This window comes from Neophocaena asiaeorientalis, unplaced genomic scaffold (assembly GCF_003031525.2).
Source record: "Neophocaena asiaeorientalis asiaeorientalis breed wild unplaced genomic scaffold, Neophocaena_asiaeorientalis_V1.1 scaffold87, whole genome shotgun sequence".
Lineage (NCBI taxonomy): Eukaryota > Metazoa > Chordata > Mammalia > Artiodactyla > Phocoenidae > Neophocaena > Neophocaena asiaeorientalis.
In genome coordinates, this window is record NW_020175432.1 from 641,026 (window position 1) to 665,080 (window position 24,055).

Genomic DNA, 24,055 nt, shown 5'->3' on the forward strand with positions numbered 1-24,055 from the left:
CAAGGAGCAACCAAGAACCTGGACACACATTTTGCTAGGCAGGAAGTCCAAAGTCTGCTACCCTGTTGATCCAATGGCCCCTGGTCTGTGGCAGACAGAGACAGAGAGGGAGCAATAATGGTGAGTACAGCATCGGGGGAGTGGGGACAAAAGGAAGATACCCTACTGGTGTCAGTCCCTTTCTGAAGCCTCCAAACTCTGAGGGCACCCACTCAGCAAGGCAGAAGGTGAGCATCCCCTCTCCAGGTTTCTGCTGCCCTCCAGCCACAGTGGCCGGAATAGCCCAAGGTGTTTGGATCCTTGAGGGACAGGACAGTCAGAGCAATTATTCCCACGGCTTTGCAGCAGACAGCTGCCCAGTTCCCAACATGGTGGGGGTAGGGGTGGGCTTGAGCTGTCTCCCCTGCCCCTGCCGGCTGCCTTGGCCAGGGACTGCATTTCTCCTCAATGAGCTCAGTCCCCAGGGATGCGGGTCCTGGGGCCAAGCCAAGACACAGCTGCTGGGCCCAGGCCCACTGACCGGGAACCTGAGAACGTGCCCTCGGCTTATCCTCTTGGGACCACAGTCCTGTCCTCTACACATGGAAGCTGGGGCCAGGCTGTCACACCCAGGCAGTGGGCCATGGGAGCCCAACAAGAACCAGCAGGAGAGAGAGCTGGTGGGTATGGGGCCTGGGCAACAGTGGGAAGGCTGGATCCCAGGGCTTGTGGGCTGCAGACCCAGCCAGCTATCCTGGCCACTGCCTCCCTGGGGCTCTCTCATGCTCAAGTGGCTCAAGGCCACTGCCTCCCTGGCTCCCCGCTGCCCAGAGTGACACCCTCCTCACCTTGCCAGTTCCCCTTCCCTGTCTCCCAGGCTTCCCGGTTTTTGCACAGGCTGTGCCCACTGCCAGGAACACCTTTCTCATATTCGGGAGACTCCATTCACCTGACGGCTCACTCTGACCCTCCAGCTCTTCTCACCTTCATTCAGTCATTTGACAAACGTATACTGAGTAACTACTTGGTGCCAGGCCCTATGATAGGTAGAGGTGACAAAGACAGAGGTTTTTGCCCTGATAGGGGAGACAAACAAGTAACAAGAAGACAAACAAATAAGAACTATAGAATGTGCATGAGAGATGAAGAGATTTCAGTTCTAGGGGGTCAGGATAGGCCTCGCTGACAAGGGGACATTAGAACTAAGATCTGAAGGAGGAGAACAAGCCAGCGAGGCAAACAGCCTGGAAGCGTGTTCCAGGCAGAGGGAACAGCAAGTGCAAAGGCCCAGAGGAGAAAGGGGTGGGTAGAAAAGAAGAACAGCAACGAGGCCAGGGTGCTGAGTGCAGAGTGAGCAAGGGGAGGGAGCTCAGGGAAGCTGATGGGGGCCAAGTTCCAAGGGGCCAAAGGGTCTGGGGTTGTATGAAAAGTACAGTGGACACCACTGGAGGGTTTTAGCAGGGGGAAGTTGATGTGATCGAGGCTGGAAAAAATAACACTGCCATTTCTTCTCCCAGGGAACCTTCCCTGCAGTTTCCCATGGTCTCCTCTGGCTCCTACGGCCTCTTCCGTTTCAACTCCGACCACTCCATGTGACCCTACCTGGCTCCCACGTCATTCTGAGCTCTGTGGGCCTCTGTCTTGCTGACTACTGAATCCCCAATGTCTAGCACAGAGCCTGGCACATAGTAGGTAAAATAATTGTCAGTTGAATGAATGAATATACCCAGCACATCTCGGGGGAAGAGCAGGACCCAGGAGCTGGGACCCGAACCTTGCTCAGAGCCAGCCTTTGAGATGTCCCTGTCTGGACACAGACATGTCTGGCCTCTGTTAGATCAGAGCTCAGTCAGAGGAAGGGATGGGGGCTGGTGGGGCTTCCTGGAGGAGGAGTGGATGTGAGGGCTGAATGTGGAAGAAAGGGGAAGGAAAAGAAGGGAACTTAACTGTAATCAAGCACCTACTGGTTCTGCCGCTCTGGGCAGGGGAAGCAGGGAGGCCATACCCCACCCCTTCTGGGGTGGAGGCAGTGGTTTCCCTGCCTTAAGACCCTCCACTGGGCAGGACATCCAATGGAGGTCTTGGCCTCATGGGCTTTGGGCTCAGACCACTCCAGCCTTCCTCGTCCATGGCCTTACCCAGGACCCCACCTCCTCCAGCTCACCTCTGAACTATGACACTCCAATGTCCTTTAACTGCCTCCTTGCCTCCCTGGCTGCTGAAACTCGTCTTCCTTCCTTCCTGCAGGTGTGGCACTTGTCCTCCCACCTTTCCTCCTGCTTCAGAGAAGGGGAGCACCTTCCTAGGGCTTTTCATTACCTCCTCCTGTGGCCAGAGGTTGAGGTCTCTTCTGTGACAAAGTGAAATCTGCAGCAAATGCTCATCTCACACACACACAGCCCTTCCCCAAGCTCCTTTCTCTCTCCCCTGCATCTCCCCCCCACCCCCGCACTGCTCCCTCCGTTCTTCCCCTTCTCCGCTCTGCTCTATGCCCCAAGAGGCTGACCTCTACAGACTGTATCAACGGACATCCTTGTCCTCGGGCTTCCAGGTGGGTTTGGCCAATAGGAGGCACTGGCAGAAGATGAAGTGGGGGTGGGGGGGAAGAGAGAACACGATATTAATTCTCCTGTATCTTTCCCTGTAGGGTCACCACCTCGGCTGACTGTGTTGCTTGACCAGAGGCCCTGTCCACATAGTCCACACAAACCTCTCCCTGAGTTCTGCTAACATCCTTCCTTCCCCTTTCCCCGTCAGGTCAGGGGGATCCGGAGATGGTAATGGCTCTTCAGGGGTGCTCGCTGGGGGTGCTGCACTAACCCCTGTTGCTTTCCCCAAACCCTGCCTGCTGTATACGGTCCCTGAAGCAAACCTGCCTCAAATTGTCCCATTTGAATGTGCCAGTTGTTCCCTCCAGGATCCTGACTGGGGTCCCCACTCTTCCCTCCCATCCCTGCTTAACCACATTCAGAGCATCCAAGCCCTCTGTCCTCAGCCCCCACTCTCAGGTTTCCTCCCTCATGATCTGCATGGCTCAATCCTCTCAATCTCTCAGCAGCTTTTGACACCATGGGCTATACCCCTCCTCCTGACCTCCCCGCCCCCCCCCCTGCTGGGGCATCATGCTTACCTGCTTCCCCTCCTACCTCTTTGGTTTCTCTCCTCTGCCTGTCCCTTAGATGTTGGGGGCCTCCAGGGCTCAGTCTCCAGTCTTGTTCTCCACTTTCTTCTGGGGAGACTTCATTCTCTCTCCCAGCTTCAGTGCCCTTCTACCCCACGGTACATGGATGCTGGCTCGGTCATCTTTGTCTTTAACCCATTAAAGACAAAGGTGCTTCTAGGTCCCTGCCTCAGGGGTCCAGCCCCCTCAGGCTGAACATGCCCCAAACCTGCTTCTGGCTTTCCCTGCATATCTGCTCCTCCCCCAAGTGCCTGGACTTAGACCTCGTCCTCTACTGCCTGGACCATGCCCATCCTCCTTCCAGGCCTCCCCATCTTCAATCTTCCGTCCCTGGTCCTGCCCCCTCACCAACCCCGAAGTAATATTCCAGACACACAGATCTGTCCGGGACTCTCCCCTGCGGTCCCCACCACACTGGGAGCAAGCTCCTGGCCTGGGATTCGAAGCCCTTTGTGATCCCATGTCTTCCTATCCCAAACATTCCTCCCAGTCTCACAGAAATGCTAAACCACCCGTGCATGGGAGGCTTCTGTGGATTGGAGCACATTCTTGCAGGAGTCAGCTCTAAGGCCTTCCCTGCCCTCCTCCAGGTAGGTGCCCCACCCCTCACCCCCCGGCCCGCATTCCACTCAGGCCTGGGAGAGTCTGCCCGGCTTTGTCTCCCCCATCCCTCCTCTGGTGCGGGGCCACGGATTACAGCTGGTAGCGAGGACAGGTAAATGAGTGGGTGAGCGGATGAATGAATGATGAGTGAGTAAAGGATGTAAGGTGATCTGGAGGCGGGACCTCAGAGAAGGGAGAGGGAGAGGGAGAGGCTTGAGCCTGGAAGGGGCCTTAGACAGAGTCCAATCCCTCCGGGGGCCAGCTCCCTCATGAAGTGATGAGGTCTCTGAGCCCCTGGCTCTAAGAAAGACGCTCCCGGATTGGCTCAGGCTGGGAGAGGCGGGGTTGGGGGGGGCAGAGCCACTAGTCGCTATTGGCTCACTTTCCAGGACTCTGCCCAATCAACGCGATCGCTTTTCTCCCCGCCCCCCACCACACCGCCTTTCTCCCGCCTGCAGCAGCGGAGGAGGAAGACGGCGCCTTCTCGTTACCCTGGCAACCGTCAGCGGACCCTGTCACCCCGGCAACTGTCCGAGGCCTCCCGTCAGCCCTCTCCTGGGCCTCTTCGGTCACCCAGACAACTGCTACCCATTCCGGTTAACCATCAGCCCTTTCCCCGTCACCCTGGCAACGGTCACCAGACCCACCGCCCCCCCTGGACACACGGTCCTCATCCTGCACGCAGGCCTCCTCGCCCCAAACCTTCGCCCCAAGCTGAGGTCCCGGGTTCCCTCCTCCTCTCGCCCATCTCCCCGGCCCCAGAGGGGCACTGCTCCCACCCTGGCGGGGGGCGGGATGGGTAGGGCCCTGGGGGTCCCGGCTCTTGTCGGGGCTGTTGGACCGTCCGGTCCTGAAGCTGTGCGCAGCCCTGAGCCTGTCTCCTCACTCTCGCTCTTGCGTGGGACTGTTCAGCCGCTACAAGGAGCTTCTCAAAATGCAAACCATGTCCCTTCCCTGCTGAAAACCCTCCCTGGCTTCCCTTGAGAATCAAATCCAAACTCTCGAAGCCCCTGGCGGTCTGACTGTGGCCTCTTCTTCCACACGCCTCCCGCTCTCCCTCTGCTGCAGCAGGCACTAATCTCCACGCTGTTAACTCCAGTAGCCCAAGCTTATTCCAGCCTCTGACCTTCCTATTTACTGCTTCCCACTCCCTGAAAGGTCTGTACCCCAGGTAGGGAAGTCTTTCCTGAGCCCTGTCACACACCTGCATGGCTCTCTCTGCCTCTTCTCAGTTAATTCCAGAATGGGGGCTGTGTCCTTGTTCGCACCCTATCCCTAGGGCCTAGAACAGCTCCTGACACATACGATGAGTGAAAGGATGTTACGCTGGGGACAAGGGAGGACAGAGCGGGTGACCAGCAGGCAGGCTTTGGCCAGGCAGGCCCATCCCAGAGATAAGAGAATGTATTTCTGATGTCTGCTGGGTCCCCAGACTGATTTATCACGCTGCTGCAAGTCATGACAGTGTTCCCAGAGGCCAGGAAAACGCTAGGGAGATAGAAGTTACTGCTGTGACCAGCCTGGGGCTGGGTGGTTCACCTTCGGCTTGTATGGCCCTCACTTGGAGGCTGGAGCCAGGAGTCCCCAGAAAGAATCAGCAGCAACTATGGTTAATTTGGAACAGAAGATTCCGGGAACTGGAGAGACAGGCCTCAGACCCCAGATGGCTATTCAGGGAGCTGGTCCCTTCCTGTGCTGAGTCCAGAATCTCACATATCCTAACAGAGCCAAGAGCTGTTTTTCCAGGGATCTTTCCCAGGCAGTGGCGAGAGAACTTGACCTCATAAGGCCTGGAGTCATGACCAGGAGGGAGATCATGGGCGCTGCCCAGGGCCTGGCTGGAGAGGAGTCTGGACATCCACCTGCCTGCCCATGATGGTCCTCCCTTGGTGAGGTGTCAGGAGCCAGCCCCCTACTCTTAAGCTAGGAATACCCTCATCAGCACTGTCCAATAGAACTTTCTACTCTGATTCAATTCAGCCCTTGAAATATGGCTAGTGTGACTGAGGAACTGAATTTTTCATCGTATTTAATTTTAATTAATTGGCATTTAAATTGACATAACCAGCCGTGGCTACCAGTACTATATTGGACAGAGCAGTATTTAGCTGAAGACTCAGACTGAAGGTGGAAGCCAGGTCAGAGTTCATGGTCTATGCAACTCTGGGCACTGCCTTTGGTGAGAAGAGTGGGGCCTCATGGAGGGGAGAGATGGGACACTCAGCATCTGGCTCCACAGAGAGGCGTACCTGGTTCCTGGGGTCAAAGTGCTTGCTCACACATGCATACACTCATGACTGTGTGTGAGCATATGGGGATGGTGTGCCTGAGGGCACCCACAGATGCACTTGTGTGCAATCTAGGAGCCTCACACCTGCGTGCATCAGAGGTTCACCCGTGTAAATACACTGTGAGAACGCCCGGGTGCATGCAAGCCAGTGAGTAAGCGCCGCTAGTCCAGCAAGTCTTGCAAGAAGGCCCACATGTACTGGTGCATTTCCTCAGGGTTGCTCTGGGGGATCCAGTGCCCCACGCCTGGCAGGATGTGGGCTTCCAGCCGGCCTGGCACAAAACGGCTGCTGATGGCCCCCACCAGCCCCTGCTCAAAATAGGGGTCCTTCTCCCCCCACAGCAGCAGGGTGGGTGTGGCCAGCTCCTGGGGCTCCAGGGGGAAGGTCCTGTGATACAGACAGACAGACAGGCAGAAAGACGACTGCCCCCACCCGCACCCCCAGAACTCTCCTGAGCTTCTGCCCTGGGTCTGGCCTTACCTGAAGAGGTTTCGGTAGTAGTTGAGGGGCCCAGTGAGGCCACCAGGCTGTGAGAAGCCATAAAGGAAGGCCTCGAGCTCGTTGGGGGTCAAATGTGGGATGCCCCTCTTGTGGTGGGTGAGGGTGGTCTTCAGGATCTGGGCACACAGCAGGACGCTGCCTTCAGTCCCACCCACAACCCTCCACCCAGCCCTGGGCCTTCACCCTACTGCACCTGGAAGTCAGACATGGACAGCAACTTCTCGGGAAGCCAGGGAAGCTGGAACAGGAACATGTAGTTGGAACGGAAGAACTGGCCCATGTGGTGCAAAGAGTAGTCTGGGGGGAGGGGAAGGCAGGCATGAGGCCTGGCCCTCGGGTGGCCCCACACCTCTGCACTCTACCCATACCCAGGTCATGCACACAGATATGCCAACACTCAGGAATGCCACTGCTACTGGCCTGAGCCTGTGAGGACACTGGACTCTCCTCTTGGCCCAGGCACCAGCTTGCCTCTCTGACAAGTGGTCACTGTACCCACAGAATGGGGCACTTTCCTCCACAGCTCCCGGGAGCCCCCAGAGCCACTGACATGCTTCCCCCGCCCAGGCCTGGATGCATTTCCCCTGCTTCATTCAGCAAACACTTATTGAGCACCTACTGTGTACCAGGCCCTGTTCTAGACTCTGGAGACACAGCAGTGAATGGAAGAGACAAAACTCCCTTGCCCTCAGGAAGCTGGAGACGGAGACAGAAAAGAACACCACCAAAAAAAGAAAGAAAAAGAAAGAAAGAGAAAGAGAGATCATACAGCTATGACTACAACTCTGGGAATTCAAATCAGATGATGTGATGGACAGTGGGTAGCCAGAGATGGCATCTCATGCTATTGTAGTTGCTTAGCTATCTATGTCTTTCCTGCCAGAAGAAAGCAAATTAACCTCTCTCTCCTCTGCTTCCCCATCTGGACCATGGGGATAATAACGCTTTCATAGCTCAGGATGCCTGTGTAGGTTACTCTATGCAGGCTCCTTGTCAAAGCAATTGTAACCTGTAAGTGCTCACAAAACTATGAGCACTGTATTGTCACTGATTGTAGATTGGGAGCACCACGGGGGAAGAGACCCAGGTTCACCGCTGTGTCCCCAGCCCCTGCAGTGTTGACTGGTGGACAAAGAAGTGCCGGCACAGACACACACCCCTTCACACAGGCACATCCCAGCATCCCGGACTCCCCTACACACCTTGGTACACCGACATGGGGGCAGCGCTGACCACTGCCATCCGCTCCACCAGGGATGGGTAGTAGATGGAGAAATTCCAGGCTAGGAGTGCACCCCAGTCATGGGCCACAAGGATGCACTTGGAATAACCTGGTGGGGGGGGGGGGTGGTCAGAGGAACTAGTGTAAGTGAGATGCCAGGAAGAGGTGAGGCAGGGGTGACGGACACCAGGGCTGTGATGGGGGCACATCCCCACCCAGGCCCAGAATGACATCCTGGATGTCTGCCATCAGCAGGTCGATGGTGTAACAGTCCACATTCCTTGGTGCATCAGAGGAGCCGTATCCCCGCAGGTCCACAGCCACCACATGGAAGCGGCTCTGGAACTCCCGGAGCTGGTAGCGCCAGGAGAACCTGCCGGGCGGTCCAGGGAGGGAGGTTGAGTCAAGGTCCCCAGAATACACCTCTGCCCTACGCCCAGCAGGGGCCCTGGGCCACCCCACCTTCCTGCCCTAAACTTCCCAGAAGGGAACCGCAGCAGGTGGGCTGCGCCATGGATCCAGGGCAGCCTCAACATGGATACTTCTTCATCCCATCCCTTCAGGGCCTCCTGTCCCCACCTGTCTTCATGTAGACCCCTGTCCCCGAGCGCCCTATCTAGACCCTATATACTTTGCACCCCCAGTCTGCCCAGCCCTTGTCCCTGCCTCCTTGGTGCCCTGGTGGTCCGGGCTTCACCTCCCCCTAGCCCTGTGGGTCCCTGGTCTCCGGGCCTCAGACATACCAGTTCTCCGGGAAGCCATGCAGAAACAGCATGAGGGGCCCGTTGCCCTGTCCAGCGGAGACATAGTGCAGACGCAGGCCCGAACTCTGGGGGAAGGCACAGTCTGAGACTTGGGAATCTCCTCTTCCCCGGGCTTGAACACCCCTCTTCCCCCAGGCCACGTGCGCACCAAGACTTGTATTCAACCGTTTGCCACCCCCGCACCGTCCCCACAACAGGCTCTTCGATCCTCGAAACCCCGGTGGCGCCCCCGCATGCTCACCCTGAGAGTCAGGAAGCAGTGCTCGCCCAGCGTGGGGTCGCTCAAGCAGGCGGGTGGGGTACGCCGGGGGCGCCCGCAGCAGCCGCGTCGGGGCCAGCACAGCACGTGCGTGAGGGCGATGCAGCCATAGACAGCTGCGGCCACCAGCGCCGCCGAGAACACGAGGCTCCACATGAAGGCACGAAGCAGCTTCAGAGTGAGGCGCGACGGCGCCAGCAGCGCCGTCACCACCAGCTCGGGCATGTCGTCGCGTCCTGGGACGACCGCGACGCCGTCTGGGGTGTATGGGCGGGGGACGCGGGCAGCAGCAGCGAGGCGGGATCCGGGCTGGGGACCCCGCCGCCTTTGGTCTGGGGCTCCCCGGTGCTGTCGGGGTTTGAGGAACACACCGAGAGAAGAGGCGGGCGGCTCAGACCGAAACCGCCACCGCGAATGACTCACCTAAGGGCTAGGTAAACACCCAGGCGTGACAGTGACAGGGAGCAAGGCTTGAGGTGCGGGGGTGGAGCCTGCGAGGACCAGGATCGTGTGGTTGGGGTGGAGCCTTGGGAAGAAGGGATGCTAGGGGCTAGGGCTGTGGGCGGGACCTAGAAAGGCTTGGGCGGGACTTAAGAAAGGGACGGGGCCTGGTAGGACTCCCGAGTTGGGTGTGTGGGTGGGGTCTAAAGTCTAGAGGGAGCTCAGGTCCTGCAAGAACGGGAGACAGGGGGCGCAGTGGGTGAAATGGGCGGAGCCTAGAGCAAAGGGGCGGGGCAATGCAGGGTAGGTACGGCCTACCAGCTGGAAAGGCGGGCCCAACTAGGCCTAGGAGCGTGGTATGGGTTAGGGGCGTGGCTTAGGAGGGTGGGAATGAGGGTGGAGCCTAGAGAAGACGGGCCTAACGTTGGGCGAAGAAGGCCCGAGGCTTGGCCTGGATGACTTGGGTGCGAGAGTTGGACCATTGAGCCGCCAGTCGGCCTGGGTACGGGCCAATGAGACGGAGGGGCGGAGTCAGAACTAATATGGCGGGTCAGGTGGGCCCGGAAGCGGAAGGGGGGGGGACAGGCAGTGCCGTGCCTGGGGTTAGGAGGGAGGCGCGGGCGGTCGCCGCGGCCCAAGGAAGCCTCGGGAGCCCCTGTCGCCAGCCCCCCTCTGGTGGCTCCCCGCCCTGGAGCGCGCGACCCTCCCCTCGGTCTGGCTCCGAGAGACCTGGCAGCACCTTCACCAGGCCCTGGTTCCAACGGTGGTCCAGCTGCCTCTACCCCACGCTGGCCTCCAGTTGGTCCAGCGGACGCGTCGGCCCGCCCCTGCACAGCTGTGATTGGACAATGACGGTCATTGATGTGCAGAGGCGACAGGTCCCGCCTGGGACCCAATCCGCAGTTGGTGAGGTCGAGGCTCAGCCAATGGCGACCAAAGAAGGCGGGGAGACCAACCCCTAGAGGGCAGGGCCCGCCCCGGCCGCCGAAGAACGGGGCTGGTCGCATCACTGGGGCTCTGGGCGAAAGAGGAAGCAGAGCAGGGCTGGGCGAGCAGGGCAGCTTCTTCCTCCTCCAGTTTCGCAACCTTCCTCCCAAGATGCTGAACATTTCAAGGTCGCTCATCATTTAACCCTTGTAACAACCCTATTAAGTGTAGGTACTATTATTACCTTCCCGTATTATAGACCAAGAGCCTGAAATTCGGCAAATGACTTAATGTCATTTGCCTAAAGCCTAACAGCTGGCTCAACAGCAATCCAGGAGTTGAGAAGAGCAGCAGTCTTCGGCTCCATCTTTCCTTCCGACCGGAGGCAGCCACTGGAACGATTTTCGCTTTCTTCTTTCGCACAGTTAGCTATCTCTACATGTGCTTATGTGGCTATTTCTTGATTACCAATTTGGGGCATTGACTATCTCATTGTCACCACCACTGCAGGAGCTGTATCCATGGTTAGTTTTCCTATTGGTTTCCTCTAACTTTACCCCATTTTTATCACCTCCCATCTTCCCTTACACCTACCACTGTTAACCTTACCTTTGTATTTTCAAAGCTGCTAAACATTATACTTGTCCTGGGACCATAAGTAAGTCCATAGGTCCCTATTTAAAGGGAAATAGTGGTTTATGTGGTTCTGCTTCATTAACAATGCATCTCAGAGCGGAAGAGACGTCTATATTGCACAAACGTTTGTTTGCCTTGCATTTATCACCCACCTTTTCTTGCATGATTAGCCTGTATCATGGCTTTGATTTCATTTACGTTTTCCATCAAATCAGTTCTCCAACCACTTGATGATCCCGGTATCCCTCCTGAGTCCTCTAACCTGGCTGCATTTACCAGCTATGGCTGGTGGGTGTCTGTGGACCTCCCTTCTGCTGCTACAGAACACTGACTCCTACATTCCTGCTACTGCTCCCCCACCCCGCCCAATCTCTACCCTTAAGCAAAAAGACAGCAGTAGTCACAGGATGATAATTTTATATTCAGTACAAATGTTTATTTTTGCAATGAGAACTGCACAAAAAAAAAACTTTAGTATATAAGTGAAAAGTCTACGAATTCCCTTCTACAAATGTCTAAGGTGTTTAATACAAGTCTCAGATTCACTGACATAATTATTGGCCAAGCGATCCGTGCATACAGTACAGTATGGGCTTGTACACACCTCTAACTCTTGTATTGAACTAAGATTTCTAGTACTGTGGGAGAGACTGGGAAATGGCCAGAGAAATTAAATAGTAGATCCAAGTTCTAATTACAACCCAGTTAAGAGAAACACCCATCAGGGAGGTGTGGAAAGGGCCATAGCAGAATTAAATCTTTAGAAGGAAGGTGCAGACAAAACCATTTCTCCAGCTAAACAGTCAGACTTGGCCTGGGGAAGTTTCTGAACAAAACACGGAACAAAAATGAGGAGGTGGGATGAGATGGAGGAAACCCCAAGGAACCAAAATATAAGTCACACTTGAACCAGCACAGTGGCTTATGAGGAAGTGCTGTGGGAGGGAAAGGGGGCAGGATTGCGTAGCAGGAGTGGGGCAGGTCTCTGGCTGAATGCCTGAACTACATACACCATTAGCTGAGAGGTTTGGCAGATTCCAAACACAAGATACAGGATCTTTCTGGTTGAAAAACAGAAAGTGGGATGTGGGTTAATAAACAGTGCTGGAAATGTTTCAGTCACTTTGTGTCTTTGCATACGTATAAATCACATACTTTCATCCTACATCCTGGGGGCCGCTCTTGGGTACTGCCTTTGCCCTGTGGCTGGGGCGTGTGTGTACAGATGGGTACACGGGCAGACTGGCAGGGTGTCCACCTGGCAGGCTTTCTCAGGGAGGAATGGGTGCGTGTGTGTGCTTGGGGAGTGGGGGGCGAGGACCCTATTTTGGGGGATGTACACTTATCTAAGAATAACTGGTTAACCCTGAGCTTAAACGAAAGGAGTAGTTCAGTAGAGGCAGGCAAGGTAGGAGAAGTGGCTCAAGTCCTCTGGCCGAGTGGGGGACCAAGATGGAGGAAGGGCAAAGGGGAAGAACACTGTCTGGAGTTTGACCAGGTTCTGCTGGAAGAAGCCAACCTAGGCCAGGGTCCACAGGAAGAATGGGTACTTGGGCTCCCTGACACAGCTTCAGCTTATAGGGGTCAGCTCCTGCCCAGGGACAGTAGGGACAGGACACGTGGTCCCCTGTCAGTAGATCTTGTACAGAGGTGGTGTGGGGGGCCCCTGGGCCTAGCCTAGGCCAACAGGTGGTTCACAAAGAAATGTCAGGGAGACGCCAGCATTAAAAAAGAGAGATGTGTTTATTCCATGATCAGTACAGACCAAATGCATATTCACCGTATGAAAGTCAAACCAGTCAGTGACTCCAGAGTTTGGCCAACACTGAGGCACCAGCGTCATGGTGTAGAGTGGGTTCTCATGGCACACGTAACCTCACCAAGGGCTCCAATTATAAAATTAAAAAAAAGCGGGGGAAGGGGCAGCCGGTTGGTAGGGCCAAGCGCCAGGCGGGGAGCTTCTGCCTCAGTCTGTGGCCTGTGGCCCCTGGCCCCTTGCGCCCACCACGTCCCCTGGCCCTTCCTCTGCTGGTTAAAAAAAAAAAAAAAAAAAAAAAAAAAACACAACACAACAACAACAACTCAGAAACAGATTTGACGTTAAAAAACAAAGAAGCAGCCAACGAATGGCGGGGAGAAAAAAAAAAGGAAAAGAAAACGTGGCTTTCTGGTTTTATAATTAAAAATAGACTAGTAAAGTTTGAAACTGAGTAAAATATAGGCAGTTTTTTTGTGTGTTTTGTATGTTTTGTTTTGTTTTTTTTTGTGGGGTTTTTTTTTTTTTTTGAGTTTTTTTACACCAGTTTGGTGGAGTCACCAACAAACTTCAAACAAAGATATGCCAACTATGTTTCACTACACAGTACAGCCACGGTCACACACTACCCACAGCGCGGTGGCAGCCGCCGCTCAATGAGGAGACAATCACACCATTTCGGAGATAAGCAGTGCCATTGTGTCTGGAGGAGAAGAGAGAATTAAAAATAAAATAGAATCCAACAAAAAATATATATATAGAAAAAAAAAAGAACAGAAACACAGGTGGGAAGGAACTGACTTTGGTTGGTGGCCTCACTCGCCGGGCGAGGCCGGCCCACACACGCGCGTGTGACAGTCACCTCGCTCCAGATTGCCATGGACACACACACACCTCCACGGCACTATTCCCTTTTGCACAAGCGAACACTTACAGAGAGCGGCTCTCGATTAAAGGCTTGTGGGGGGAGAGGAAGGGAGGGGTGGGGTCTGTTCAAGGCAAAGTCAGTGCCAGCAAGGGGGTGGGCCAGCGCCCTCGCCACCTCCAGCTCTTGCAGGCCTGCCCTGGTCTCCTGGGTGTGGGCAGGGGCAGCTGGGGTGTGGAGGACTCCCGGCGGGCAGGACGTCACAAACGTCACGTTCTTGGGGACAGTAAACCAGTCACGGTGGCGGCAGCAACGATGTCCTGCGTATACTGTGTAGACATTTGGCAGAGAGAAGGGCCTCTGCCCCACACGTGGGGACTTGGGGCTTGGGTCTGGCCGGCACTTGCTCGTGGCGAGGCGTGCTCTGAGCCGACGTCCTGTGGGGCGGGGTGGGGGTGGGGGTGGCGGGACGTCCGGCTGGCTGTAAGGCAGATAGGCTCTGCAGTCCTCAGCTGCCCATCAGGCCTGCCCCAGGCATAGCATGCAGGAGAGCCAGGCCCGGAGTTACCCCCTTGCCACTGCTACTGCCTCCACTGCTGCCCCTAACACTATGGAGAGTCAACGTTTTGCCAGGAAATCAAAGTCAGAAGTCACCTAGGTGCTCTCAGAAAAGATTTTCTTCAAATATTGACAATAGATCACTCTGGAAATTCATGTCAATGGTAGCTGCCATCTGGAGGAGAGAGGAGAGCAGGAGGAAGTGAAACTCAGTGTCCTGCCCTTCCTGTGGCTCCCAAACCCTCACCCCTGACCTCCAGCATGGGCTATTCCCTCAGGGCCCACACCCCAGAACCTCCCCTGCACTGGGCCAGAGCACCTCTGAGGCCCAGAGGCCAGCATGGCGCACATAAGAAGGAGCTCTGCCCTGAGTACCCACCCAATGGCTCTCTGCTTGCACCCCACTTCTTGGGGAGAGAGCCTCCCTGCCCACTCCAGGTTCAGGGTCCCCTTTCTCAACTCCTCCAGGGGTGGATCTCTGCCCAGCAGTACCCACCAGAGTCCCCCAGCTCACCGCTTCCCGGCGCCTTCGCTCTTGCTCCTGCTTTCGGGCCAACTCCCTCTGCTGGTCCAGCATGGACTGGGGCTGGGAGCTCCGGGCCTGGGGGGTGGCGGCAGCGGCTACAGCAGCTGCCTGTTGCTGCTGCTGCTGCTGCTGCTCCTGGCGCTGCTGCTGCTGCTGCTGCTCCTGGCGCCGGCGTGCCTCCTCGTGGGCTCGCCGGGCCTGCTCTAGCGCATCTTCATCCTCTCGGCTCCTGAGCAGAGCAGGGCTCCGTGTCACGTGGGGATGAGTGCAAGCCCTGGGAGCCCCACAACCTGCCCAGAGCCCGCGCCCACCTCATGCGCTCCTGCCGGAGCCGCTCCTTCTCCTTCTCTGCGTGCTCAGCCTGCGCCTTCAGGGCCTTCTCGCGTTCCTCCTTCTCCCGGGCCGCCCGGCGGAACTGCTCGAAGCTGTCACTTGATGACTTGGCTGTGGAGGACGGGGTGGTGGGATGCTTCTGCACCAGGCTAGCCCAGGAGCCCATATTCTTGATTTTTAGGTCCTGCGAGGCAGAGAGACCAGGGGGCCAGTGAGGGACCCTGCTGCATCTCAACTCCTCCAGAGAGGCCTGAAGTCTGAGGACACAGTTACCAAGGCACCTCCTTGGAGCGGGGGTCAGGGGCACTCACGGGTCCACTGCTCCTACCTTTTTGGGTGCAACTGGCGTCTTCGGCTCCTGTTTCTGTTTGTCCTTGTCAGTGGCCCCCGGTGGGGGTGCATTCTGCTCAGGGGGCCGAATCACAGGCCTCCCGACATCCACGGGCTTCATCTCAGGCCCTGGAACACAAATAGCCCATGGGCCTGGGCCCAACCCACCTCAGTGGGGCACGGTTGACCGGCCCACAGGAAGCTCACATCCAGTGCAGGCCTGGGGGCCTCAACCTCAGCTGGGATTGGAGAGGGCACTCACGCTGGGGCAGGTGGACGGGGGCCTTGATGCTCTCTGGGTGCTTGGGGGGTTCTGGCCGCAGCGAGGGGCTGAAGGGCTCACTGCGGATGATGGGTGAGTGGATCTTCTCCTCCTTCACCACCACCAGGGGCTGGGGCTGGACCACGGAGGCTGCACGTAGCTCCTGGGACAGCACAGGCATGGCAGCTGGTGAGGTGGATGGGCGCCCCTGGCCCCAGCCTACGCCCATCCCTGGAGGCTGTGGCCCAGCCCTGCCCTTTACCTGCTTCTTAGGCTGGACGTTTTGCTGGGGTGGTGACTGGTGGGTCAGACTCTGGAACTGTGGCATCTGGGGGGAATGTATCATAAGCGGGGAGGGGGCTTCACGGAGGTGACCTAGGAGAAGGGACAAGGAGCTTATCAGCATGTCTGGTATGGAGGCCGCCGGCCCTGGGCCCAGCCAGGCCCTCCCAACCCAAGGGAAGCCCCACAACGGCTCAGTCCCTTGCATGTCAGGCCCTGTGCTCAGAGTGCAGCAGGGCTTTGTGGAGCCATGAGCGCAATCCTGGTGTTTGATACCACTGTGTGTCAGAAAAAAAACTTTCCATTAGGAAACTTTAGGAAGCGCAGATACATCTGGTCCCAGGTGGGATCTGAGCTTGATTATCTTTTAAAAGCTCTCCAGGTGGTCCTATGGTATGGCCTGGGTCAAATACAAGGGATGTCAATAACCCCACAGAGCAGGCAGCCTGGGCTCCCGGCTGTCCCCATGTGGCTAGGCTGGTCTGCCTGGACAGCTGCTTCGGGCCTAAGGCTAGATCCCCAGGAACCTCCCCAATACAACTCAACCTGCAAGGCCCACACAATGGGGAGAAGGCTGGACCTGGCCTACACCACAGCAGAACTGGCAGAACAGGTGTTGGGCTCATGGTTCTTGGAGAAAGTGGGTCAGCCCACCCACCTTCATCCAACCAAAGGCTGGGGGGACCCAGGCAGCCTTGGCCTGGGCCTGCCAGCAATCTGCAAACACACAACTGCAACAGCCTCCTGTCTGGGTGGTTCCCTTGGGAGCACCTGCTGAGGCTGACCTGGGCAATGGCAGGCTCTCAGGCCTATGACTTGCAGAAATCTGCCTGCATGCTGGAAGCTTCATCCAGCAGCACCTAGAGGGGAGCCCAGTAGCTCAGGGGCGGTGCCTTCAAGTTGGCCTGGTGCCCAGGGATGCTTGCCAAACCTCCCTGGACTCCAACAACTTGGTCTTTGGCCCAAAGACCCCAGCTACGCTCCAACACATGTCACTCCCTGTGACTCATTCCAGGCCACAGAGACTCAGGAGGAGATGGGCCCAGAGACTCTAAGCAAAGGTAGCCAGAGGGGACCTGCCCTGCCCCACCACAAGTGCTGACTCTTCCGAAGGCATCTCATCACCTGCCCACTACTGGTCTCCACAAGGAAACCCTGTCTTGCTTGAGGGTGGAAAACAGGCACGTTTGCAGAGCTGCTGGGACCACCACTGGTCTTTCCCAGGGAGGACAGCCAGCTGTTCTCAGCTCAGGGTACACAGTGATCCACTTGGCACCTGGCAGCTTTTGCTGGGTTTAGGAGCAGTCACAGCCTAAAGTCAACAGCTTTATTCAATTTGTAGGCGGCACTCACGGGATACCACCCCCCACCCCACCCCCAAGCCAGGCTGCATGATCTACATGCCAAGTCCAGGAACGTCAATGTGTCACCACACCATGAGGCATCTACTAGAACACTGCCCCACCGTGGTCAGCCAAAACATTTTGGTCAGAGACACCTAGAAAACAAGTGCCCAGGAAAAGCAAGAGGACATGGCCTGCCCAATGCTGTTGACTGGAAAATGGCAGCCTAGATCAGGCTGGAGACTGGGAGCAGGAGACAGCAATGATTCCTGGGTGAGTCGTGAGCTACCTGTGAGCTTCAGCCTAATTCTCCCTCCCAGCTCCACCAGGGGGGCCTCCTAACACCAAAAGCCGAGCACCTGTTTCCACAGGTTCCCAAACAGACCACACTGCCCAGACCTGCTCATGGCTCTGCCTGGACCTCACACCCCACTGTTTGTTAAGCTAACTCCTGCTCATCCTCTGGTCACCTCCTCCAAGAAGCCTGCCCCAATCCCCAGAGGCAGAGCAGGTGCCTCCCCTGGGCTTCTGGCCTCCTCACCTAGCAGGTATCACAATGCACTGTTAATGCACTTGACTGTGAGTTCCAAGAAAATGGCCCACTGGGGCCTTAATCTGTCATCTCGGCTTGCACACAAGATGGACACCTGATTAAAACACTGCATCAAGTATCATCGCCCCCTTTCAGCCGCCTCTCTCCAACCAACCCAGAGACTTCGAGGCTCAGCTTTGAGCCCATCTCAGCCTGCAGCACAAACTGACCCATCTGGCTTCTTGAGGACAAAACTCTGGACCTAGCGCCAGCCTCCCCAGAACCCAGGGGCAGGACGGTAGTGCTGGTGGGGGGACACTTACCAGTTGAGTAGGGGTCTGACTTGTGGTGCCGGGGTGAAGGGTGATGCTGGATGACTTGTTGAGGCTTGGCGGGCTGCGGCGGGGGTGGCTGCTAAAATACGGCCGGGGGACGGGCAGCCTTGGGGGGGAGGGCGGCAGCTCGGTTACTGGGCCGTGATGGCTGTTGAGGCAGTGCGTTGTGCAAAGCTGGAAGGACAAAGTAGCAGGGTGGTGAGGCTCACACACCCCGTGGTCCCCGGTCCAGCCTTTCTCCTCCATCCTGACCTCCTACTCGTCTCCCTCCAACTGGCAACCTCTCCACCATCCTTGGTTTCCCAAAAGCCCCAGAATAAGGACAGCATCCAGGGAGGTCTACAGGATCCGGCCCCTCACCATCTTGCCCCGTGCTCCACGCCCCCAACGCTCCCCCCTTCCCTTCCCTCCAACTGCTGCACTTGCCCTTCAGGTCTCAGAGCAAGTCTTTCCTGATTCCCACAGGTGTGTCCGCTCTCGGATGAGGCTGTGCGCCCTCCCAAACCCCTATCCCTGACTGGGAGCTACAGAGGATCACATATTTTTCCATCTCACACCAACGCCTGGCCCAGCAGAAGATCTGAATCAGTGTCTTCTGTACCCAAAGCACTCTCTCCCTGTGCAAGGCCTGTTCTGGGGCCTCTCGTGTAATTTCCATAATGGCCCCGAGAAGCTGCTAACCTCCCCTTAGAGACAACTGAGGTTAAGAGGGGTTCTGCAGGTCGCCCAGAGTGCCCTGTCACTGTGGTAAGACCAGGGTGGGAAGGGGATCTCCCCACACTGTTGCGGGTGTGGTTGCAGCTCACCTGGAGGAGAGACCACCGAGTGCTGGTTGAGATGAGGCGGAGTGCTGTGCTCGGGAGGCTGGGGCAGGTGAGGGGGCAGCTCGGGCTGCGGCAGGTGCAGGATGGGCTGGGTGAAGTGGCCAATGGGGTCGAAGACACTGCCTGGGAGTTGGGGCTCCAGGACGGGCACCTGGGTGGCGATGAAGGGTGGAGGCGAGGACTTCATCGCAGGGGCTGCCTGCTGTGGCATGGAGGGCGGAGGGGGGGGGGGCGGGGGCTGCTGCTGTGGAGGTGGAGGCGGTGGGGGCTGCTGGGGCACAGGGGCCGGGGCCTGCTGCATCTGCTGATGGTGGTGGTGATGGTGCTGCAGACAGACAGACAGACAGGCTGATGTCAGGCAGGCCAAACCCGTCTGGGTCAGACAAAGGGTCCCTCCAGGGCCCCAAAAGACAGGTGGCCACTGCTCACCTGCTAAAGGAAACCCCCGAAACCACATACCTTCTTCTGCTCCCTCCCGGGGTGCCCCTTCTTTTTTGACTTCGGAGCCATCTCTGTGGAGGAAAAGAGAAGGTGGTGAGCCTACGGGGGAGAAGACTGGGAGCTGGCCTTGAACGCAGAGCAAGGAGAAAACAGAGGATGAGTTCAGGAGAAGGACCGGTGACAGTGAGAGGGAGGGTGGCTGGGTTCTGTCTGGGATGGAAGTTGGTCACAGGGGAGGGAAAGACATGTGGGGTGCCACCTACCCAGTTGCCTGCTGCTTTTTCCTAGCAGGGACCATGCCTGAAAAGCTGCCTGCCAATCTCCGGACCACCAGCTCCGTTAAAAGATGACACCCAAATGCACTGGGAACTGAGCTACGAGAAACCTCCTTGCCCAACTTCTCCTCCAATTTGCTGGTCAGAAGCCTCTACAGTGACCTGAGCATCTGCACCCCAACCTGCTTTGCCTTGCAACAACCATGGTGTTTGAAATGATTTTGTCCATTTTACAGATTAGCAAAGTGAGGCTCAGAGAAGTTAAGGGACTTGCTCTGGTCACACAGCTAAAAAGTAACAACTCGGTGGCCTCCAACTGCATTGCCCTCTGAGGCTCGCTCCTTCCCACCCTCCCAGACGAAACAGAGATGCGTGAGTTGGGCTGAGAAAGACCACTGGTGCCAGCATGGGCCAAGGCCTGGCCACAGAGCCATGGGACAGGTGAAGAGAGTGCTGACAAGCATGAGCGCTTTGTGGAGGAAGAGAGAAGCCAGCCAGCCAGCCAGCCTCCCTGGACGACGCAGGAGCCAATGGGGGAGGTACTCAATGCCATTGCCAGCAGAGGACGACGACACTGGCCAGACTCCCCTTCCTCTCAGGAGACCAGCCTCAGAGAAGTCCCTGTGTTGGGATACAGTCAATGTGCTGCAGGGAGAAAGCAGTATGTGTCCCGGTTTCTCAGGAGCCAATGGCTTGCTGCCACCACTGTGTGGATAAATCTGGGGTGTGCCTGTCTCTGTGAGGAGTGTGCAAGAGCCAGCATGACTCCCTCTGCCCCCACTCTAGAAGCTTATGCTAAGGAACTTTTGCCAGCTGGATGCCCCTTGCCAAACACTGCTGGGTGTAAACCTCAGAGGAGAGAAAGCCCAGCCAGTGCTCAAGGGCTAGGAAATGAAGTCACCAACCACCAGGTGGGAGGTAGGACCCATAGTGCCTTTCAGATTCCTGTCGCTGAGAGGCACCTCATGGCGCCTTTCAGATTCCTGTCGCTGAGAGGCACCTCATGGCTCTGCCTGGCATTCCCTGAGCTCCTTGCCAGGGTGCTGGCTCTTGCTGCTGGTGTTGGAGGACACATGCTTTTGCCCAAAGCGGGGCTAGCTCCACTGCTAGCTCCAAAGCTGCTTCATGGAGGGCCGTGCTAAACTTCTGTGAGGTGCACAGCCTTGGTGCGACGTGTCACCAAAAGGGATGAGAAGGGACTTTGTGCCCTGCAAAAGCTCACCATTCCATGCAAGTGATAAGACAGTGACACAAAACTCAGCAGCTACAGACATGTCTCATACAAATGGCAGCGACTAGGGACACCTGGAACACAGGAACTGTAGGCCCAGCCCCAAACCCAGACTTGAGAGATGCCAGGATACAGGGCGCAGAACTCTTTGGGTCACATACAAAAGCTGGTGAGGACACTCTTGAGGGTCACACATACAAAAGGGAGCCATCTGGGTGATTTGCAGGATCAGGCCACAGGGTGTCTGGCAGCCGCAGGATGGAAAAGGAGAGGCTGGAGGCCCAGGACCAAGCGGACCCTACACACACAGGGATAAAGCATGGTACACAGAGGCTGCTGACCCAAGGGAGTGGGAGAAAGAGGCCAGAGCATTCCTCCAGGCTGGGCTCCTCTCCCAGCATGGATTCCAGTAACAGAAACTGCAGCTGGGGAGGCTGGGGGCGGCTGCTTGCACGCTGGCATGCCTTTGGAGGGAGGGGACCAATGGGTCAAGTCTGACCAGGAGAGGCCACTGTGTCATGGGGAGAAGGCTGGGCAGGGTAGGGGTGGCCTGTCATCTCATGGCCTTGGGAGGAAACACTTTTTTTCATCACAAAAGAGGGACAGTGGCTCTGAACCCACACCATCTCCCTGCAGCCATGAGCAGAGAGGCCCACCTGGGAACTAGAGGGGAAAAAGTGCAATGGGGCCCTTAAGGATCCAGGGAGTGGCTTTCAGCTGCCTTAGAAAGGTCCCTGGGAGTACCATCCCAGAGCTCCACATAAGTGCTGGGAGGGGCAGGCCTAGAGTGGGAGAGAAGGTGGGAGGTGCACGGCAGACCACCAGGACCAGAGGACTAAAGGGGCCAGCAGTGGGGACCAAGGGGTGCTGGAGCCTCTTTGGGACAGCCACATCTGGCTCACGTGTCCTGGGCCTCATGCTGGAGTTACTGGTAGGAAGACAAGACAGGAAGTGCACAACTTCACAACACACCAGCCCCAAGACACCCCCACACAAAACTCTCTAGAAAGGGTTACATGAAGATGGCCTCAAGTACTGTGTGATCTTTATTCCATAAAAATCTTGAACTCAACACAAGTTTCATCTTTACATAGGATGGTAATTGTACAAAGAATTAAAACGTTTTTGTAAAATCTGATTAAAACACTGATTCCTCCCCACTCCCCCACAACTCAAGGGAAGGAGACAGGATAGAAGGTAAGGGCAGAGGTGCGTAGCCCCTCAACTGAACCGGCTGGGAGCCTCAGCACCAGCAGATGCCCAGGCCTCCCACCCCTCCTACAGCGACTCCTCAGGCCCGGCTGGCACCTCCCACTGTCCGCATGCTGGAGGCTGCCGACAAGGCGTGAGTGGGCTTCTGCTCTCTCTGCTCTGTTCCTGGGGCACTGGGCATAGGTGACAGCTTGAATCTAAAGATCAGGTTCTCTGCCAGACGGAAGCCCCACGGGCAAGAAGGACGGGATCCCTGGACAGCGAGGCTGCAAGGACCACGCAGGACAGCTGGCCCGTGGCTACAGCCCATGTGCACACGAGTGGGAAGGAGGGGTGGGGAGGCAAACAGGCCGACACTGTGGGAATCTAGCCTGACTTTTGTTCTAAGACAGAAGAATCTTCCCAGAATGACAATACCAGCAGCTTCCCAACTGTCCTGTGGGAATCTCCGGGCATGAAGCTCCCTGACCCCAGCCAGGCTGAGTTGTACTGGGAACACATCAGGAACAGGCCAAAGGGCAGCTCAAAATAGTCTGTTTGGCGAATGAGTTCGACTGGAAGCTGACCGGCTACAGGATCAGGGAGCAGCCTAGGAACTCCCAAGTATCACTGCAGGGCCCTGGAGGCTCTGGGGAGGCTGAACCGGGAACCCAAGGCCAAGGCCAGTCTGGGGCAGTTAGAGCTGCTTGGGCCCAAGGCCCCAAGGAGCTGGGGAGGAGTGCCAGGGTTTCCACACAGGCGGTGGCCAACTGCACCTCCTCAAGCCTGCTTCCAGCTCCAAGATGCCAGGAGATGGTTAGGCCTTGAAGAAGTACACACAAACTATATATAAAACAAAAAAAGCTCTCTGAAATGCAGATGCTATTCCTCAGGGAACTTTTCACCTCAGGCAGTTTTCTGTTGAGATGCTGGATTCATGACCAAAAAAGGGCCGACATTTATTTTTAGAGCAAAAAAAAGCCTATTTAGTGCCTCTCAGAGGGCTTGGATTATGTGGCCACCCTGACCTGCCCCATCCCCAGCAGCTGTCATCACTCTAGGGGACTGAAGACTAGGAGACTACTTGCATGTGCATGGAACAGGGCCCGAAGGCTCTGATGCCCTCACGATTGACTGGTCCAGTGCTCTGGGTTTCAAGAACCCTTTCTTGCCACTAGCCCAGATCCCAACCCCCACCAAAGGAAAGGATGATGGGCTAGTGGAGCCAGGTCAACTGGCTACACGGCCACTCCTCCCCAGACGCCCCTCACTAATGGCCTGCCTGGCAGCTCCTGCAGCCTGCTTCTAAGTACCTGGGAAGGGAGGGATTGGGAGGCAGCTTAGGAAGTACTTTCCCTGTGTGACTTTAGGAGAAGAGGCCAAAGAAGTTGGGAAAATGCCCAACAGAAACAGTGGGAACAATGAAAACAGAAAGGAGGACTCCAGGGGGCTGTGAATCAGCTGTGGCTGGTGACAGCCTCTGGCTAATGGAGCCTTATAGGTCACCAGAGAGAAGGCATGCTGAGGGACAGCCCCAGTGAGCCTTTGGGCCCAGCTGGCCTCACCTCTAAAGCCCCATTCCTCACTTGGGGAAGCTCTAGATGTTACAGTGTTCTTCCTTAGGGTGAATGAGATCTTCCCTGGGCTAACGTCATTGCAAGGTCCAGGAGGGAACCAGTTAGGATCCAGAGTCCCCAAAAAAGAGGGAGGGATGAGGAGAGAAAACATATTTGTGTTGGGGTCTTGCACACGGAGCAGCACCACATGTATGCGTGTGCAGGGGGGACTGTCATCACCCTCTGGGAGATGCCACCCACCCAGAGGACCCCAGACGACCAGGGAGGCGGGGCAGGACAGCCAGGCAGTCTTTACACAGGAGGCCCGGGCGGGCAGCCAGGCAGGCAGCCTTCCCGGAGGCGGGACTAGGCGTGAGCTGCTGGACATGACTAATCCACCCCAGGGGACAGGCCCAGGGCTCTGAGGAATTCCATAACTTGATGGAGTCCTGTCCCTTTCACGGAAGAAAATGGACTTAAGCTATAGCTTGCTGGGAAGGAATCTGGAACTGAAGACCGTTTTATTAAGAGTCCGTGTCCAATGATTAGGCAGGACCTACATAGAGGGAGAGAGAAACCAGTGTGAGAGAAATGGTGTGGAATGTACCGTT

General features: G+C 56.7%; 3 protein-coding genes across 5 annotated transcripts in view; all 3 read right to left on the reverse strand.

Annotated features, from left to right (window-relative positions):
• Positions 1 to 5,775: 5,775 nt before the first annotated feature.
• Positions 5,776 to 10,066, reverse strand: EPHX3 (epoxide hydrolase 3). Of its 3 annotated transcripts, none has more exons than XM_024767687.1 (8): positions 9,971 to 10,066; positions 8,783 to 9,291; positions 8,521 to 8,606; positions 7,993 to 8,150; positions 7,758 to 7,886; positions 6,749 to 6,852; positions 6,535 to 6,671; positions 5,776 to 6,441 (listed from the first exon to the last, which is right to left on the reverse strand). In XM_024767687.1, exons 2-8 carry the CDS (start codon positions 9,023 to 9,025, stop codon positions 6,216 to 6,218), a joined length of 1,083 nt encoding a protein of 360 aa, XP_024623455.1. In that variant the 5' UTR covers positions 9,026 to 9,291; positions 9,971 to 10,066; the 3' UTR covers positions 5,776 to 6,215. The 3 variants fall into 3 exon arrangements, with proteins under 3 accessions (XP_024623455.1, XP_024623457.1, XP_024623456.1); XM_024767689.1 differs by having other exon boundaries at positions 9,981 to 10,023; XM_024767688.1 differs by lacking the exon at positions 9,971 to 10,066 and having other exon boundaries at positions 8,783 to 9,378.
• A 2,462-nt stretch (positions 10,067 to 12,528) lies between these two features.
• LOC112414795 (bromodomain-containing protein 4-like) lies at positions 12,529 to 22,090 on the reverse strand. The gene is made up of 11 exons (XM_024767462.1): positions 22,006 to 22,090; positions 19,210 to 19,262; positions 18,733 to 19,075; positions 18,090 to 18,100; positions 17,915 to 18,005; positions 15,697 to 15,809; positions 15,435 to 15,597; positions 15,171 to 15,301; positions 14,821 to 15,026; positions 14,498 to 14,738; positions 12,529 to 14,158 (listed from the first exon to the last, which is right to left on the reverse strand). Exons 1-11 carry the CDS (start codon positions 22,088 to 22,090, stop codon positions 14,090 to 14,092), a joined length of 1,506 nt encoding a protein of 501 aa, XP_024623230.1. The 3' UTR covers positions 12,529 to 14,089.
• Positions 21,725 to 24,055, reverse strand: part of LOC112414753 (bromodomain-containing protein 4) — a 71,658-nt gene continuing 69,327 nt past the window's right edge. The window contains exon 12 of the mRNA XM_024767396.1: positions 21,725 to 24,000. Coding sequence (XP_024623164.1) covers positions 23,990 to 24,000 — 11 coding nt within the window. The 3' untranslated portion in view covers positions 21,725 to 23,989. The remainder of the gene's footprint in view (positions 24,001 to 24,055) is intronic.